This window comes from Cetorhinus maximus, chromosome 6 (assembly GCF_964194155.1).
Source record: "Cetorhinus maximus chromosome 6, sCetMax3.hap1.1, whole genome shotgun sequence".
In the NCBI taxonomy this organism is placed as follows: Eukaryota; Metazoa; Chordata; class Chondrichthyes; order Lamniformes; family Cetorhinidae; genus Cetorhinus; species Cetorhinus maximus.
This window is the reverse complement of record NC_135884.1, coordinates 115,384,983-115,401,469: the sequence shown is the minus strand read 5'-3', so window position 1 is coordinate 115,401,469 and position 16,487 is coordinate 115,384,983. Positions and strand designations below refer to the sequence as shown.

The window sequence follows — 16,487 nt, the reverse complement described above, 5'->3', positions numbered from 1 at the left end:
TTATATCTTGTCCCTCTGGCTCTGCCCCACACATATATAAGCATCAATGCACATGGTGCTTTGTCATCTTCTACTCATACTGTCAGTGTTCACAAATTCATAACTCATTCTGATGATCCGTGGAGAATGGGTTTTTATGGTTTAATTCCCACATTGAATAAATCAGTTTTCCCTTCACCCCCTATAACTTTCCCTGGGCCTTTCCAGTCCCTTTGCCCTTTTCTCTTACAATAAACCAGGTCATTTGAACTAAATTCTACCTCAGATAATCTTATGCTGTGTCACAATGCTTTCCTCATTCTTTCGGAAACCTCAGCCTTGATGAAAGCTTACCTGCCTGCATCCAAGGCATTTAAGTGGGCAGTAAAAAAAAATACAGAGCTCATGGTAGTTCCTTCAAGAGCAGGGGGAGCATCTGATAGCACTGAAGGCAACTTTGGATTCCTTCCATACACCATTTGGTATGGGCTATACCTCTCCAACTATTTGTAAAGAATTTTTTTACTGCATGTCGAAATAAAATTTGCAATCCGGTTGATCGGCCAGTATCTTATGCAACATGTTGTCTATCATTGCATGATGCTGAATGGGCTCTCAGCTGCAGGATGCATAACTATGACATTCAAATTTTCACACATCCCGAAAATCCTCATTTGCAAATTCCCCTCCATTGTCCGTCAAGTGTTCCTAATCTGGTACCCACCCATTTCTCCCTGACCTTATCGACAATGGTCCGTTTGTCCTTACCACTTATTACAGCAGGTGGGCTAAATTTGGTCGCCATATCTACAAAGTGTAGCAAAAAAAATCTGATCCTTGTCCAATACTTTGAAATCCATGGACACTAAATCATTAAAATTCCCTGGTCAGTGGTGGACTCATTACAGGACATGGCAGTGTCTTTCAATATTGAACACAAATGTCACATTGAGCTGCGACTTGTTCAATAAGGTTGTCATGTTATCAACCACTCCAGCATCCCGCAGTAGAGCTTTCAGTTTTTGTGACGATAGATGTGCAAATTGTCTATGCAGCTTCCAAATAATCATCGTTTTGTGCACCAAACTTTTATCCTCAGAAGTTAACAAGGCTGCTTGAACTCTTTGACGAGAAATATCTGGCTTCCTTAATGGCAAGCAGTAATGGCCTGACTGAGTCAAATGCACAGAATCACAGAGCAGAAGAGGCCCTTTGGCCCGTTGAGTCTGCACCGATGCGTGAGAAACACCTGACCTACTTACCTAATCCCATTTTCCAACACTTGGCCCATAGCCTTGAATGTTATGATGTGCCAAGTGCTCATCCAGGCACTTTTTAAAGGATGTGAGGCAACCTGCCTCCACCACCCTCCCAGGCAGCACATTCCAGGCCGTCACCACCCTCTGGGTAAAAAGGTTTTTCCTCACATCCCCCCTAAACCTCCTGCCCCTCACCTTGAACTTATGTCCCCTTCTGACTGATCCTTCAACTAAGGGGAACAGCGGCTCTCTGTCCATCCTGTCCATGCCCCTCATAATCTTGTACACCTCGATCAGGTCGCCCCTCAGTCTTCTCTGCTCCAACGAAAACAACCCAAGTCTATCCAACCTCTCTTCATAACTTAAATGTTTCATCCCAGGCAACATCCTGGTGAATCCCCTCTGCACCCCCTCCAGTGCAATTGCATCCTTCCTATAATGTGGCGACCAGAACCGCACACAGTACTCCAGCTGTGGCCTCACTAAGGTTCTATACAACTCCAACATGACCTCCCTACTTTTGTAATCTATGCCTCAATTGATAAAGGCAAGTGTCCCATATGCCTTTTTCACCACCCCACTAACATGCCCCTCCGCCTTCAGAGATCTATGGACACACATGCCAAGGTCCCTTTGTTCCTCAGAACTTCATGGTGTCATGCCGTTCATTGAATACTTCCTTGTCAAATTACTCCTTCCAAAGTGTATCACCTCACACTTTTCAGGGTTAAATTCCATCTGCCACTTATCTGCCCATTTGACCATCCCGTCTATATCTTCCTGTAGCCCAAGACACTCAACCTCACTGTTAACCACCCGGCCAATCTTTGTGTCATCCGCAAACTTACTAATCCTACCCCCCACATAGTCATCTATGTTGTTCATATAAATGACGAATAATAGGGGACCCAGCACAGATCCCTGTGGTACACCACTGGACGCTGGCTTCCAGTCACTAAAACATCCTTCTGTCATCACCCTCTGTCTCCTACAACTAAGCTAATTTTGAATCCACCTTATCAAATTACCCTGTATCCTATGTGCATTTGCCTTCTTTTTAAGTCTCCCATGTGGGACCTGGTCCAAGGCTTTGCTGAAATCCATATAAACTACATCAACTGCACTACCCTCATCTACACACCTGGTCACCTCCTCAAAAAATTCATTCAAATTTGTTAGGCATGACCTCCCTCTGACAAAGCCATGCTATCTATCCCTGATCAAGCCTTGCCTCTCCAAGTGGAAATAGATTCTCTCCTTCAGAATTTTCTCCAATAGTTTCCCTACCACTGACGTGAGACTCACTGGTCTGTAGTTCTCTGGCTTATCTCTACAAACCTTCTTAAATAGCAGAACCGCATTAGCTGTTCTCCAGTCCTCTGGCACCTCCCCCGTGGCCAGAGAGGAATTAAAAATTTGGGTTAGAGCCCCTGCGATCTCCTCCCTCAGCAGTCCGGGACACAAATCATTCGAACCTGGAGATTTGTCCACTTTTAAGCCTGCCAACACCTCCAATACCTTGTCACTCCCTATATCAATTTGCTCAAGAATCTCGCAGACTGTCTCCCCGAGTTCGATACCTTCATCCTCATTTTCTTGGGTGAAGACAAATGTGAAGTATTCGTTCAACACCCTACAGATGTCCTCTGGCTCCACCCATAGATTGCCCCCTTGGTCCCTAATGGGCCCTCTTTCCCTGGTTATCCTCTTCCCATTGATAAACTTATAGAATATCTTGGGATTTTCCCTACTTTTACCAGCCAGAGCTTTCTCATATCCGCTCTTTGCTCTCCTAATTGCTTTCTTAAGCTCCACCCTGCACTTTCTGTACTCCACTAATGCCTCCGCTGATTTGCTCCCCTTGTACCTGCTAAAAGCCTCTCTTTTCCTTCTCATTGTATCCTGAATATCTCTGGTCATCCTTGGTTCTCTGGGCTTGTTACTCCATCCTATCACCCTACAGGGAACATGTTGAGCCTGTACCCTCCCCATTTCCTTTTTGAACACCGCCCACTGCTCCTCTGGATTTCCCCACAAGTAGCTGTTCCCAGTCTACCATGGCTAGATCCTGCTTTATTTTACTAAAATCTGCTCTCCCCCAATCCAAAACATTCTCCATGTTTAGCTTCATCTGTATCTTTTTCATCGAAGATCTGCTTAACAATAGAGGTATCTCGCTAGAGACCACATCAGTCCTGACGAAGAGACTGATCCCAGCTATCTTGAAAGGGAGGACTACTCTCTTGTAAGACGTTAGCGTGTTATCATCCCCAAGCCTGAGGCAGGTAGAGCTTCCATATTCCTTAACCTTCTGCCGATCTGCCTCATCGAGAGACTCAAGGTAGCAGTCAAGCCAATCCACCCCACACACAAAGTAAGTGCAACCGTCATCTAAAACTATACAGTTGAATGAATCAGCCATCAAAATACTCATTACCGGATTCAAATTCCCAGTGATCAACATAATTCCATCACAACGGTTAGCATCATCATTTTCAGCCTCGCAATTATTTGTTTCATGCATTATTTCAAAAACACGATTCTTTCGCTGCAGGCAATTCATTGTGTAATGATGCTTAGAATCACACCAATAACACCAATTAACCATTCCCTGTGCTTTTTGCAGGTTGAAGCACTTAGGGTCGCCATCCCAGACCCGCTTTTTGTTTTGACTCTCAAATTGGCTAAAAGTATGACCATCTTCAGACCGCTTATCAGTAACACCATCTTTGTACTGGAATCTGTGTTTAATATTTTGTTCACCTTGAAATTCAGTCATGATGGAATCCTCCATCCTTTGCTTTACCACCAAGTTGTCTGTGTTTGATAGGAAATTAGCTGGAAATGACTGTTATCCAAAAAACCTTTTAGTGCAACAGCCATTTGGTCTAGGAGAGAGTCTTTTCCATGGAACTCAACCCCCGACAATACCAAAAATCTATCGACATGAAAAATGCGTGCACAATTGAATAACTTGAGTAAATGCCAATAGAGGCTCTGGGATTTCAAGGTTAAACTTTTTCCAGTCTCTTATACCACTTATCAAAGTCCACAATATATTCCTCTATGGACAGGTCATCTGTTTTCTTAAATCTAACAAATGCTTCATATACTTCCAACAAATCGTCCTTTTTGTAAAACTTATCTAAAACTGTAATGGAAGGGCTAATCCCCATCTGGTGTCCAGTCATCCATGTCCAATTCTGAAAATACTTTACTCCTAATCTTACTTTTTGCTGGTAATGACAAAGCCATAGCTATACCTTGCTTCTTTCGGGGTAACGAAATAACCCATGTCCACATGTCAACTTTATTTTTCAATTGCTGATATGGTTCCGCCTCCGACAAAAAAAAAAAATCGGTGGATAGTCAAAGCCTGGGATTTTGCAACGTCCTTCTGCCATTCTGTAACTGAGCTTGTCAGCATCAGTATGCTTTTTTTTCTCAGAGGCCAGACAAAAATTCTTATTCGGTAACCAATCACCAAAGCTTAATGTTCATCCTCTGCTACCATGTTAATTCCAATAATTGTATGTTGAGGAAGAATTAGTCTGAAGCTAGCCTGTACCTTAAAACAGGTTTATTTCCAAGACAGCACAGTCACAGATTCTCAAAGTTCCTCCCAGAGAGGGTCTTTTTCAACTCCTTCGAGTACATTCACAGTTCTTGGTTTTTTCCGGGAGTGGGACATGAACCCACAACCTTCTGATTCAAAGGCGAGGGTGCTATGAACTGAGCCACAGCTGACACCTCTTCCTCCCAGAGCGAGTGAACTGGTTTATATACTCTTACAATGATTCCCTAATCCTTTCCCAATTGGGGACAGATGTGCTTAATTACCATTTTAAAGCATCCATTTCATGCAACACAAATTCAACAATAACCTCCACGTGCTGGCAATATATCATATTACAGTCCTTGTGGAGAAGAAATTTCATCTTGACACTAATTTATTTCTCCAGCATGATGTGTGGCAATACCACCATGCTAAATAGAATGGATTCAGAACAGATCTAGCAGCTCAAAACTGGGCAATCGTCTGGCACTCTGGGTCATTAGCAGCAAGCCACACAATCTGTAATCTCATGGCCTGGAATATTCCTCACTCTACCATTATCATCAAGCTACAGTCCTGGTTCAATGAGGAATATGGAATGCCAGATGCAGCACCAAGATTATGTAAAAATTAAGTGTCGACTTGGTGAAGCTATAGCACTGTTTACATGCATACTAAATAGCAGAAGCAGCCTGCTATAGACAAAGCTTAAAAATCTCACAACAAATGGGTCGGTTCAAAGCTCTACAGTCCTGCCACATCTAGTTGTGAATGGTGCTGCACAACTAAACACCTAATATGAGGAGAAAGCTCCACAAATATTCCCATCCTCAACAATGGGGGAGTCCAGTATGCAGTTGCAAAAGACAAGGCTGAAGCGTTGCAACCATCTTCAGCCAGAAGTGCTGAGTGGATGATCCATCTCTGTCTCCTACTGAGGCCCCCACCATCACAGAAACCGGTCTTCAACCAATTTGATTCACTCCATTTAACATCAAGAAACAACTGAGCATCCTGCATACAGAAAAGCTATAGATGGGCTCTGACAAAACCCTGGCTACATTGCTGAAGACTTTACTCCAGAATTAGCTATGTCTCTTGTCGAGCTGTTCCTTTACAGCTTAAACACTGGCATCTACCTGGAACTGTGGAAAATTGCCCTGGTGTGTCCTGTCTATAATAAGCAGGACGAATCCAATTTGGCCAATTACTGCCCATTAGTCTACTCTTGATCATCAATGTGATGGATGGGGATGTCGATTGTGCTATCAAGTAGCACTTAGCCACCAACAGCCTGCTCACCGATGCTTAGTTTGAGGTCCGACAGGACCATTTGTCTTCAGATCTCATTATAACCTTACTTTAAACAGACATGAGTGCTGAATTCCAGAGGTGAGGGGAGAGTGACTGCTCTGAGCATCAAGGCAACGTTTGACAGTGTGGCATTAAGGAGCCTAAGAAAAGGTGAAGTCAATGGGAATCGGGCAAAAGCTCTCCATTGACTGGAATCATGCTGAGCACAAAAAAAAGGTGGTTGCGATTACTGAAGGCCTATCATCTCAGCTACTGTTCTAGAGTCGCATGTAAACCAGACTGGGTAAGAGTGACAGATTTCCTTCCCTAAAGGACATTACTGAACCAGATGGGTCTTTACAACATTACTGCAATGTGGCTGACTCTGCAGAGGCCTAGCAAGGCACTCAGTTCAAGGGCAATTATGAATGGGCAACAAATGCTGGCGTTGCCACCAATGCCCACATCCCATGAATGAATAGATAAAAGAAAAGCAGCGCAAAACTTAGTGTACAATCCCTATTGCCTCGGTTTCTTTGAAATAAACGGTCAATCAATAAAAACCATAAGCTTTTCCACTGCCTTCCATCATTTTAGTCCCAAAGGGATCATCCTTTGTTCTCCGCACCCTTCCTACAGGATTCACCACAGTCACAGGGCACTGCTGATGATAAGGAAGAGGATCGGAAGGAGGAGGAGGTGCAGGAGAGATGGAAACTTATCTTTGTGGTCTGTAAGGATGATTCTAAGGCATATGATGATAAAGAGGATGAGGATCAGAAAGTCAGTGTAATTCCCTGATAACTGAGGGAGTAAAAGCATGAGCAGCTTAAGAAATTCATTGAAGTTTGCTTCCTGAGATTTGGAACTTGTACTTTGACTGAACATTGTAAACTGCCATTCAAGTAGTCTTAGGGGGTGTGGTCCAGTAGTCTTAGGAGGTGTGGTCCGATGACTCATTAAGTGGTAGGCTTTGCACTGTTTACATGAGCCAATCTGGCTTGCTGCCTATTTATATTACAAGGATGAGACCAGGGACCAAGCATGTTTAATGAGTGGGAAGCTGCAAGATGCAGACAGCCATCATTATTTACTCTTCTAAACTCATAAACCCTGTTTACACTTCCTATTATTGTTCTCCCATATGTGTCTGACTGACATTGATCAGTTGAGGTGTATGTCATACCAACAACTGTCAGTCATCAACACTAACCTAACTTCAGCAGGTCACTTAATCCAAGACTAAAACGCATTGTTGTTATGGTAAGCCTCAGCTACTAAAACGAGAAGCTTTCATAGTTTGTTTTACCATGGTAATCAGAGATTGTAGTTACACTGTCGTACAATCAGCTTTTAAGTTTCTCCCATTACCACAATATGTCGTAAAGAGGTACAGTTTTATCATAGGCAGACAAATTTCATATAGTTGCATTCAGTATTGATCCGCAATGATTGCAAACAGTACATTTTCAGGCTATTGCACACATGCAAACTTTCAACTTTCAGTGAGAGAACTGTTTTGGAGCCTTGCTTAATGAATTAAGTCTACACTGACTGTAATTCTGTTCCCCCAGTCACTTTCAATTCAAAGCCAGGGGACAACACAACATTTAAGTAATATTTAGAAGAGCACTTGAAACACCATAGCATATAGGGCTGTGGGCCAAGTGCTGGAAAATGGGATTAGAATAGATAGGTGCTTGATGGCCGGCATGGACACAATGGGCTGAAGGGCCTGTTTCTGGTATGCCCCCAGATCTTCAAAAAATATGTTTTGGACCATGAGAGCTTAGTTCTCCCTTTTAAGATGTTTTAAATTCACCAAATCAAAAAATTGTACTTCTGTATTTTTCAGATTTCCCCCAGTACAGGTTTAACTTCTACCACATTCTATGGTAGCTATTACTTTTATAGAAGTCAGGTGCAAGGCCTTTGAGTTTTTCAGTTGTCACTGAAAGTGAAACAATTACAGAATGTGATGTCAATGCCCTAATAAATATTCTGAAATCTAATGTAATAAGGAGATTAATTTATCAAGCCATCTTGAAGCAGTGCCCTTCTATGTTCATTAAAGCTGAGTTTTCAGCTTGTACATTTTTGTTCTGAGTTGCCAGCATTTTCAGGGCTGGGTTAGGTTTTTAATGCTGTTTATTAGTTTCTCTGAGTTCTTAGGTAGGCAGGATTTCAGTACATGCACTACTTATTTTAAAATAATACAGAAGTATAATTTGGAAATTTTTTGCAATCACCTTTGATATGGCTGTTTAAAACAAAAAGCAGCCTACCTGCCTGAAGTGTTCTTCAGTATTGCCAATGCATCAGGGAAGCCATCCATGTTGTAGTCCCCTAAATGAATTATTGGGCCAGGGAAAGGCAACAGTGGTGTTGGTTCTTGTGAAATAAATCCCCAAACAGTATCGCCATTCTTCAGATTTGATAAAATAGGTATCCACTGTTAATTTGAAACATAATAAATTTTAGGGAGAGGAACAATCATCAAGTCCAAACAAGTCTGTCCCATGTTTACAGATTACCTGTTACACATCATATTCCTAATCCATTTTCTTCAAAACTCAATCATAAACATTATTGCAATATCAAACATAATAATTATGCATTACTTTGCTCCTGAACAGTAAACATTGAAGATTTGTCCCGGACAGTATAAATAATATACAGACACAAATACACACACGAAAGAAAAACTGAGTATGTCCAATGAAGATTATAATGTTGAAGGTGGATTATTTGGTAACAAGTTATCAGTTTCAGATGAAAATCTTGAACAATTCCTCACAAATACACCACTCTAATGATTTAGTTCTCCCAATTCATTTATTCTACACCTAATCAGAATGACACTCACAATATTGTAACTATGTCCCAACTGGATTGAGTCAGCATACAGACCTCTCCATGTTTAGCTCATAATGCACGTTTAATCAGATAACAAGGGTCAGCATTTCTAACCAGTATGCATCAAATTTCTATCTATACTTAATGGTATTTTTATTCCATATCAACTACAGTCAGTGCCGGGATCAGTCATTTTGCAAAGAATACATATTTTAGCAGTTTTTAGGTTTACAACCTGAAAAGAAAGTATACCACACTTTCTTATAAGTACCATTCATCATATCATAGTTCAAATTCTTATGCCATATTAGAAAGTCTGAGTGGTAGGGAACTATAAAATTACACAAAGAGAAAAGAATATTGTTGTGAGGATGTTGATGGTGGCAGTGAACGAATCCCCAAGTTGTAGCATGAATTAAGTGCGAGGGAGTGATGAAAGGCAAAGATAAAAGACCAGGAAGAAAAGAGGAGGAAAGTTAGGAGTTGCAGAGAGTTGAGAACCATAGAGGTTTACAATGTAGAAAGCAGCCATTCATTTTATCTCTCTATATGCTGGCTCTTCACTAGATCAGCCCAAAACTATAATGAATGGTATTAACATATTTTTTAATCAGTAAATTAAACAAATTACATAAGCTTTTATCTTTTGTATTACTACTATTGTGTGAAATAACACAAACCTAAGGGTGAGCTGGTACATTGAGCCTTATATCCCACTGGTGCAAGTTATCTTCTAGGCTGCCAATTTCAATATTAATTTTTACATTAAGATAAGAGCAAAATACTGCAGACGCTGGAAATCTGAAACAAAACACAAAATGCTGGAAAAACGCAGCAGGTCTAGCAGCATCTATGAGAGAGAAACAGAGTTAATGTTTCGAGTCCGTATGACCCTTCTTCAGAGCTGAAGAGAAGTGGAAATGTGATGAAATTTATACTGCAGAACAAGGGTCCTTGTTCAGCTAGTATCACATTCTGCTTTCTTATCTTTGCCACTATCAGCTCCTTTTTTAGCCCTTACCACTACCACTAACACTCCCTTTGTCCTTTAGTTCATGGCGTCTTTGTCAATCTCTCCTTTGACCCCATCTATCACTGGCCTTCTATCCAGTTTCACCTGTTCCACCCCTTTAAACAGTATAAATTTCATCACATTTCCGCTTCTCTTCAGCTCTGAAGAAGGGTCATACGGACTCGAAAAGTTAACTCTGTTTCTCTCTCTACAGATGCTGCCAGACCTGCTGAGTTTTAGCAGCATTTTCTGTTTTTGTTTCAATTTTTACATTATCTTGTTCCAGCTCTCTATTCACCTGTGGATAATTCTTCCTAAATATTATTTTCCCTAGTCTTTGATTTTCACATCCAAATCTATATCCCTCTGTAATTTTAATCCCTAACAGGTATCAATGTGTTTAGATCTATTCTGATTGTCTCAAAGTCAATTTCTCTATGGATTGTGTGTCAATGCCTTGATGATGTAAACAGTTTTCTTTCTCCCAAGCTATGTTGTGTCTTGTCAAGTAACTGAGCATGTCTGAGATCCGTTCTTCACTGCAAATTCACCATGTATTTTCACGTATTAGTTGCTTCAATGCAACAAATCTCATCTGCACACACATACTGGCATTCCAATACAATGCTATAAATGCCATCTGATACAAGCCATTCTTGTACATTCAGGTGATCTCATCAAAAGATTGGAGCGGGGAAAGGATTAGTATGTAGCTGGGAGTGTCTGGAGACATTTGGGACTTTCAGATGGCTCTAAGCAATGTCTTGGATAGTGGTCCAATTATCAAATGTGGATCATTTATTGTTCAAGGGCAAAGATACAAACATCTTTGAGAGAAAATGATCAATTTACCAATCTTAGCTCCACTTTCCCAATTTGCATTAGAACATGCATTGGTACAACATTAATATTTTTCATTGAATTAGCCCAGCTAATTTATTCCAACTCAACCTAGAAAATAATTTTAGAACAATTTCCATTTGGTGCTGTGATTGTTCAATCTCTGTCTTCGCACCAGGCAGTTGAAAGAGGCTCAGCTCTAGAAGGAGACTAAATAAAGACCTCCCATCTCCAACAATGTCATTGCCAAAGAGGCAGGGAACTATTTGTTTGCTGGTTAATCATGGTGCTTATGGAAGAATCTGTTGCTCAGGCTAGTTTTCTACATTTCACATAGTTCCAGTTACGGAAGCTTACAGTATTAAACGAGGCCTTTTGGTCCATCATGTGTTTTGACTATTACGTTTCAAATTGGTGACTCCTTGTCATTCACAATACAGCCAGGGTAAACATTCCTTTCCTATTCACCCCAACAAAACTCTGCATAACTAAAAAAAAATTATATTAAACTTCTTACCCATCACTGCTGCAGTGCAAATAGTTCAGTATTGATCACTGTGGTTAGTCAGCTTTGGTATCACGATGAATCTACACTGTTTGCTCTATATGGCTTTGAGGTTCATTCTATACAAGGTTGCCTAAAACTGTGCACAGTACTCTAACTGTAGCCTACTCATTGCCTTGTACAAATGTATCATAATCGTTTGCTTTTGTCCTTTAAGCTTATAAATTCAAAAAGTTATTAGAGTGTTTGATGGCTTTTTTCTACCTACTCCCCAAAATAATTAGCCTGAACCGGAGAAATGGATGAAACAAATAGGGGGAAAAAAGACTGAAGAGAAAGTAAATGAAATATTCAGCAACCTTTGGTTAGATACACAGTGCATAGTAACATTAATTATCTTATTACATGCTATTATTTCAAATACTGAAATATTTGTAAATATAAAAATCTGTAAAATATTAGCTTTTTCTTTAATATCAAAAAATTATATTTATATTTAAAGGTTAACTTTACAAATTACAAGTTATAGATTTGACTCCAGAAATTAGAGTGCACACCAATTTGAAATAAAATGTGGTAAGCAATTAAAGAATCTTTATTTACCAAAACACCCTCTTGTACATGAAATTTACTACCTAAGAATGCAATACAAGTATAAACATTTTTTTCATGTAATATTCTACAAGTTATCCTGATGTGAAATAAAGCATATTTGACTGCATTCAGTAGAACAACTGAAAACAAACAACTAAATTAAAAAATTGGATATTAAAATATACTGATCCACAGTTAGCCCCATAGTACCTAGGATTTCATCGTAGGTAAATAAGAGGATTACTAACTATTAGTAAAAATTAATTTCAAATTACCTTGATGAAATGGACATTATTGATCACAAGAACATCAGTTATCAACTGACTCAAATATTCAAACTGATGCAGTTTAAGCATTTATGTGACAGCACAGATATATACAATCATTACAGCAGTTAATGCTTGTACAGCACGTAGTTTGTTGAGTGCTTGAAAGTGCAACAGCCCATTATCTTTGCAAGTGTAGTCCAGAACAGATCAAGAACTGCCTGTAAATACAGAATTACATACTTTCATCTCAGGGAAGTGTATCCCTTTAGAGACACTGCAATACAGTCCAGACCTGAATGCAAGTCAGATTTGTTGCTAGGCAACCAATTTGAATAAAAGCCTTCAAAGTGACATCAATGCAATAATTTTAGAAATAAAATGCTCTTCATGATTTCTATTCACATAATGCAGGTGTGTTAATGCTACTGAATATCCAACACCAGATAATCTACCCAAATTTATAGTGAAATAGGCAAAATTCTCTTCCAGCATCAAGTCTGAAGCAACCCAAAGTTGCTGGTCACATACATCTCTATTATAAACAACATGAGATTGACAGCACGTATAGATTGGCAAAGGGTGAGGGAAATTGGATATTGGAGCAGGCACTGTCCCTTTTAAGAGAGCCAAACATTATCAATTTGGAAATAGCCAATGCACAGCCTTCATTTACTGGAATTACAGCATACAATTGCTACTTTACCCAGATTAAATGCTTGAAAATTAGACTGCTGCAAAATGGTTTTTGCTGGAGCTGGGAATAAACAATACCTCTGGGTGGCTCACCAAGTTAATTGAAACCAAACAGATAACTAAAAACTGCTTAATTCTCTGCTGAGTTTCGAAGTTTCTTAACAAACTTATTCAAAAGTATGTTACATTTTCTTTGACCAAAAGAGAACAATAATTGGATCTATAAATCAAGGGAGTATTATTGAAATTTGTTGAGGATATGAAATTGGACGGTTGATCCACAACAGGTTCGTGGAAATATTAATAATAAATCTTAAAGCAGCACTCTGGATTTTCTCAGCAAAACAACTGTGAATGGGGATATAACATTCAGCTAACAGAGGCACCGTTCTCCTCCTTCAATCCTGTCATATAGATCTGTGGATCCTGAGACAGGTCCCAGCTCAAATTAGAGCTAGGTCATCCAACAGTGAAGTAAGGATCTTCACAAAAAGGGGAGTAGAATCTTGTATTCTCTTCTCCCAAAAGACTAGGGCATGGATGCTAGGGCAATAGGGATTTTCAAGACTGAAGGACAGACAATGAGGGGGTGTGAGGGTGGGGAAGAGAAAACCAGCTTTATCAATGTTGGTCAAAACATAGATGTTGCAGACATTGTAGAGAACTCTGTAACAATTTTACAATATTGCAAGGGATTTGTTTTTAACATTCATCTGTGAGGCCAGACTGACCTTGGTTTAATATTTTATCTGAAACAAAGCACCTTCAACAGTGCAGTCCTCCCCTAATATTGCATTGAAGAAGTGTCAGCCTAGATTACATGCTGAAGTCTTGAAGCATGGGTTTCTGACATGATGGTGAGCATGATCATGGGAAGGGAAGGGAAAGGGGGGAGTGGGGGTTGGCGAGGTGGCAGCCGGGGCAGGGAGGGGGCTGTTGAGGCGGTGGCCGGGCACTGGCGAGGCGGGGGCTGGTGAGGCAGGAGGCGAGGGGGTGCGTGAAGGGCTGGGGAGAGTGCGGAGGGTGGGGGGAGCTCGGAGCGGAGGGGGATGGATGGGCCGAGGGCGGAGCGGAGCGCGGGGGCAGAGGGTGGCCAGGGGAGCAAGGACAAGGGGAGAGATTGCAAGGGGGAGAGGCTGTATAAGTGAGGGGGGGGAGAGAGGGAGGGGACAGGGAGAGAGAGGGGAGAGAAGGAGGAGCAGGGAGCAAAATGATAGGGGGAGAGTGGGTCTGTGTGAAAAGAGAGAGAGGGGGAGAGAGAGACATTGGTTGAAATCTGACCTAAAAAGTGATTGCTGGGTTCAGATTGCTACAGATTGTTAGTATACTTCAAAAGCTCTGTGCCATTAGCTAGATTGGCATTTAAAAAAACCCAAGCCTTTCACTGTTGTCACTGAACATACATTTATACTACTTTGTATACGACCTTCTGGTTTAATTTCTGTAAATATGTCTAGTTAATTACAGGATCACAGTATAATTACAGATGAGAAAGGCCTTTGAGCTTTGAAATAAATTCCTCCAAAGAGATCCAACCATTTCCCTATATTTTTAAAAAATGATTCCAGTGTTTTTGCCTCTATTATCTATCTGGAAATTTATCAATTTGTGTGAAGAAATCTTTCTGATTATCTGTCCTAAAATGACGTTGCACTAGTTTTACTCCTGCAGTTTAAGTTGAGGTAATATTCCAGGTTAACCTTTTCTACAATAGCAGCAATATTATGTTACATTAAACAATCATCTATGATGTGTTCTTGAGGTCCAGGATTAGGCTAAACAGCTGCACTGTAAAATGGCAATATTTTCTTGTCATTTGGAAAATGAAGAAACAAAGCTCTGATTGTATATTCATCTGGATCTTTCATCTGACTTCTTTGTTTAAGCCAGCATTACTTTACAACCTTTTTTGCTTCACTGTCTTCTGAAGTTAAGACAAATTCTGTGCTCTGCAAATGAGAGGGAGCTACCAGACATGATGAACCTTTTAGACAAAGTACTGCAAATTAATAGTCTAGTTTTGCAATGTCCTTTTGTAAAACAGCAGATGCAACACAATTGGCAATGATGGCAAGAGAATGGTAATTTGAGGGCACTCCTGCGTCATGCCTGAAGTAGAAAATTACATGGTTTCACCCACCACCTCTCATGTGGGTGGATTTAGTAGTAGAATTGCTAATGAGCTGAGAACAGTACACTGGATATAAGTGAAAATAAATATTTTTCTTAAAAAGCAACATAACTTTTGGTAGCAGTCTTTAGTAATCCCTTTAAGGGTGCTTAGTTAGCTTGCTAATATACATATTAATCCCGGGTAGAGATGAACTGCTCCCCTCAAGGCAAACAGATTTTATCTAATGAATCCTGAAAAAGGTTTTAGGCAGTTTAAAAAAGCTTTCATGGGATGTGGGCATCACGGGTAAGGCCATTATTTATTGTCCATCTCTAATTTCCCTTGAAAAGGTGGCAGTGAGCTAGGACTGCTGCAGTCCATATTGTCCACAGTGCTGTTTTGGGTAGGGAGTTCCAGGATACTGACCCAGTGACAATGAAGGAATAGTGATAGATTTCCATGGCAGCATAATGTGAGACTTGGAAGGGAATTTGTCAAGCGGTATTGCCATGTGCTTCTGACGCTTAGGGCCAGGGAGAGGGGTTGCAGATGGTGACAAACACCGGGGCCCTGGGGCTAAGGGGGGCCCGGGCTTGTTGCTCTAAATAGAGTTTCTGCCCCCAGTCTGAGAAGCCACAGCTGCAAACCTGAATGGCTAACTTTAAAAAGAACTTGGAATTGTGAGCCTGAGATATGGGGGGGGAGAGAGATGGTGGGGGGAGCGAGACGGAGGAGGCTGGGGGGTGGGGGTGTACTGAGAAGTTCAGGCAGCTTCATGGTTCATTTTGTTTGAAAAGCCCATCAGAAAACCATGAAACTACTTGAAGGTAAACAGCAGCGCTGCAATGGAGGATGTTCTTGATTTAAAAATGGCAAGTGACATCTCTATTTTAGAGCCAATTGGATGCTTGGAGGCTGGGGGGAGGTTGAGGAGTGTTGAAGGGGTGAGGAGAGGTTGGGGTTGTTAGAGGGGTGGAGGTCTGTTGGAGGGGTAAGGGAGTTTGTGGAGGTGTTGGGGTGGGGATTTGTTAGAGGGGTGGGGGAATTTGGGTGGGTGTTGGAGTGGGGGTTGGAGAGTGTTTGGGGGTATTGTTGGAGGGGTGAGGAGGAGGTTGGGGGTGTTGGACGGGTGAGTTTGGGGGATGATGGAGGAGTGGGAGTGGGGGGGGGGTTGGAGGTATGTTGGGGGTGGGGAGGAGTTTGGGGGGTTGTTTGGGGGTTGTTTGGGTGTGTGTGTCAGTGGGGTGGGGGCTGGGGGGAATTGGGGGTGCGTTGAGAGGGATGGGGGCTGGGAGGAATTTGAGGGATGTGTTAGAGGTGGAGGGGTGGGGGGTTGTTGGAGGAGTGGTGGGGTGGGGAGGAGGGGGATGTTGGAGGGATGGGTGCAGATTGGTGGAGGTTGGAGATTGAGGGAGTTGGGGAGGTGAGTTGGAGCTGTTAACTTTTTTTGCAGTTGTGGTTTCTGATTTATTAATTACATTTTTCCATTTTAGGCTGTAAATTCAAAAAGTGTATAAC

The 16,487-nt window shown here is 41.3% G+C and overlaps 1 protein-coding gene across 2 annotated transcripts in view; it reads right to left on the bottom strand.

Annotated features, from left to right (window-relative positions):
• The window catches only part of itfg1 (integrin alpha FG-GAP repeat containing 1), a 287,768-nt gene that overhangs the window by 147,285 nt on the left and 123,996 nt on the right, over positions 1–16,487 (bottom strand). For both annotated transcript variants that reach the window (XM_078544345.1, XM_078544346.1), the window contains one exon: positions 8,373–8,539. In XM_078544345.1, coding sequence (XP_078400471.1) covers positions 8,373–8,539 — 167 coding nt within the window. The remainder of the gene's footprint in view (positions 1–8,372; positions 8,540–16,487) is intronic.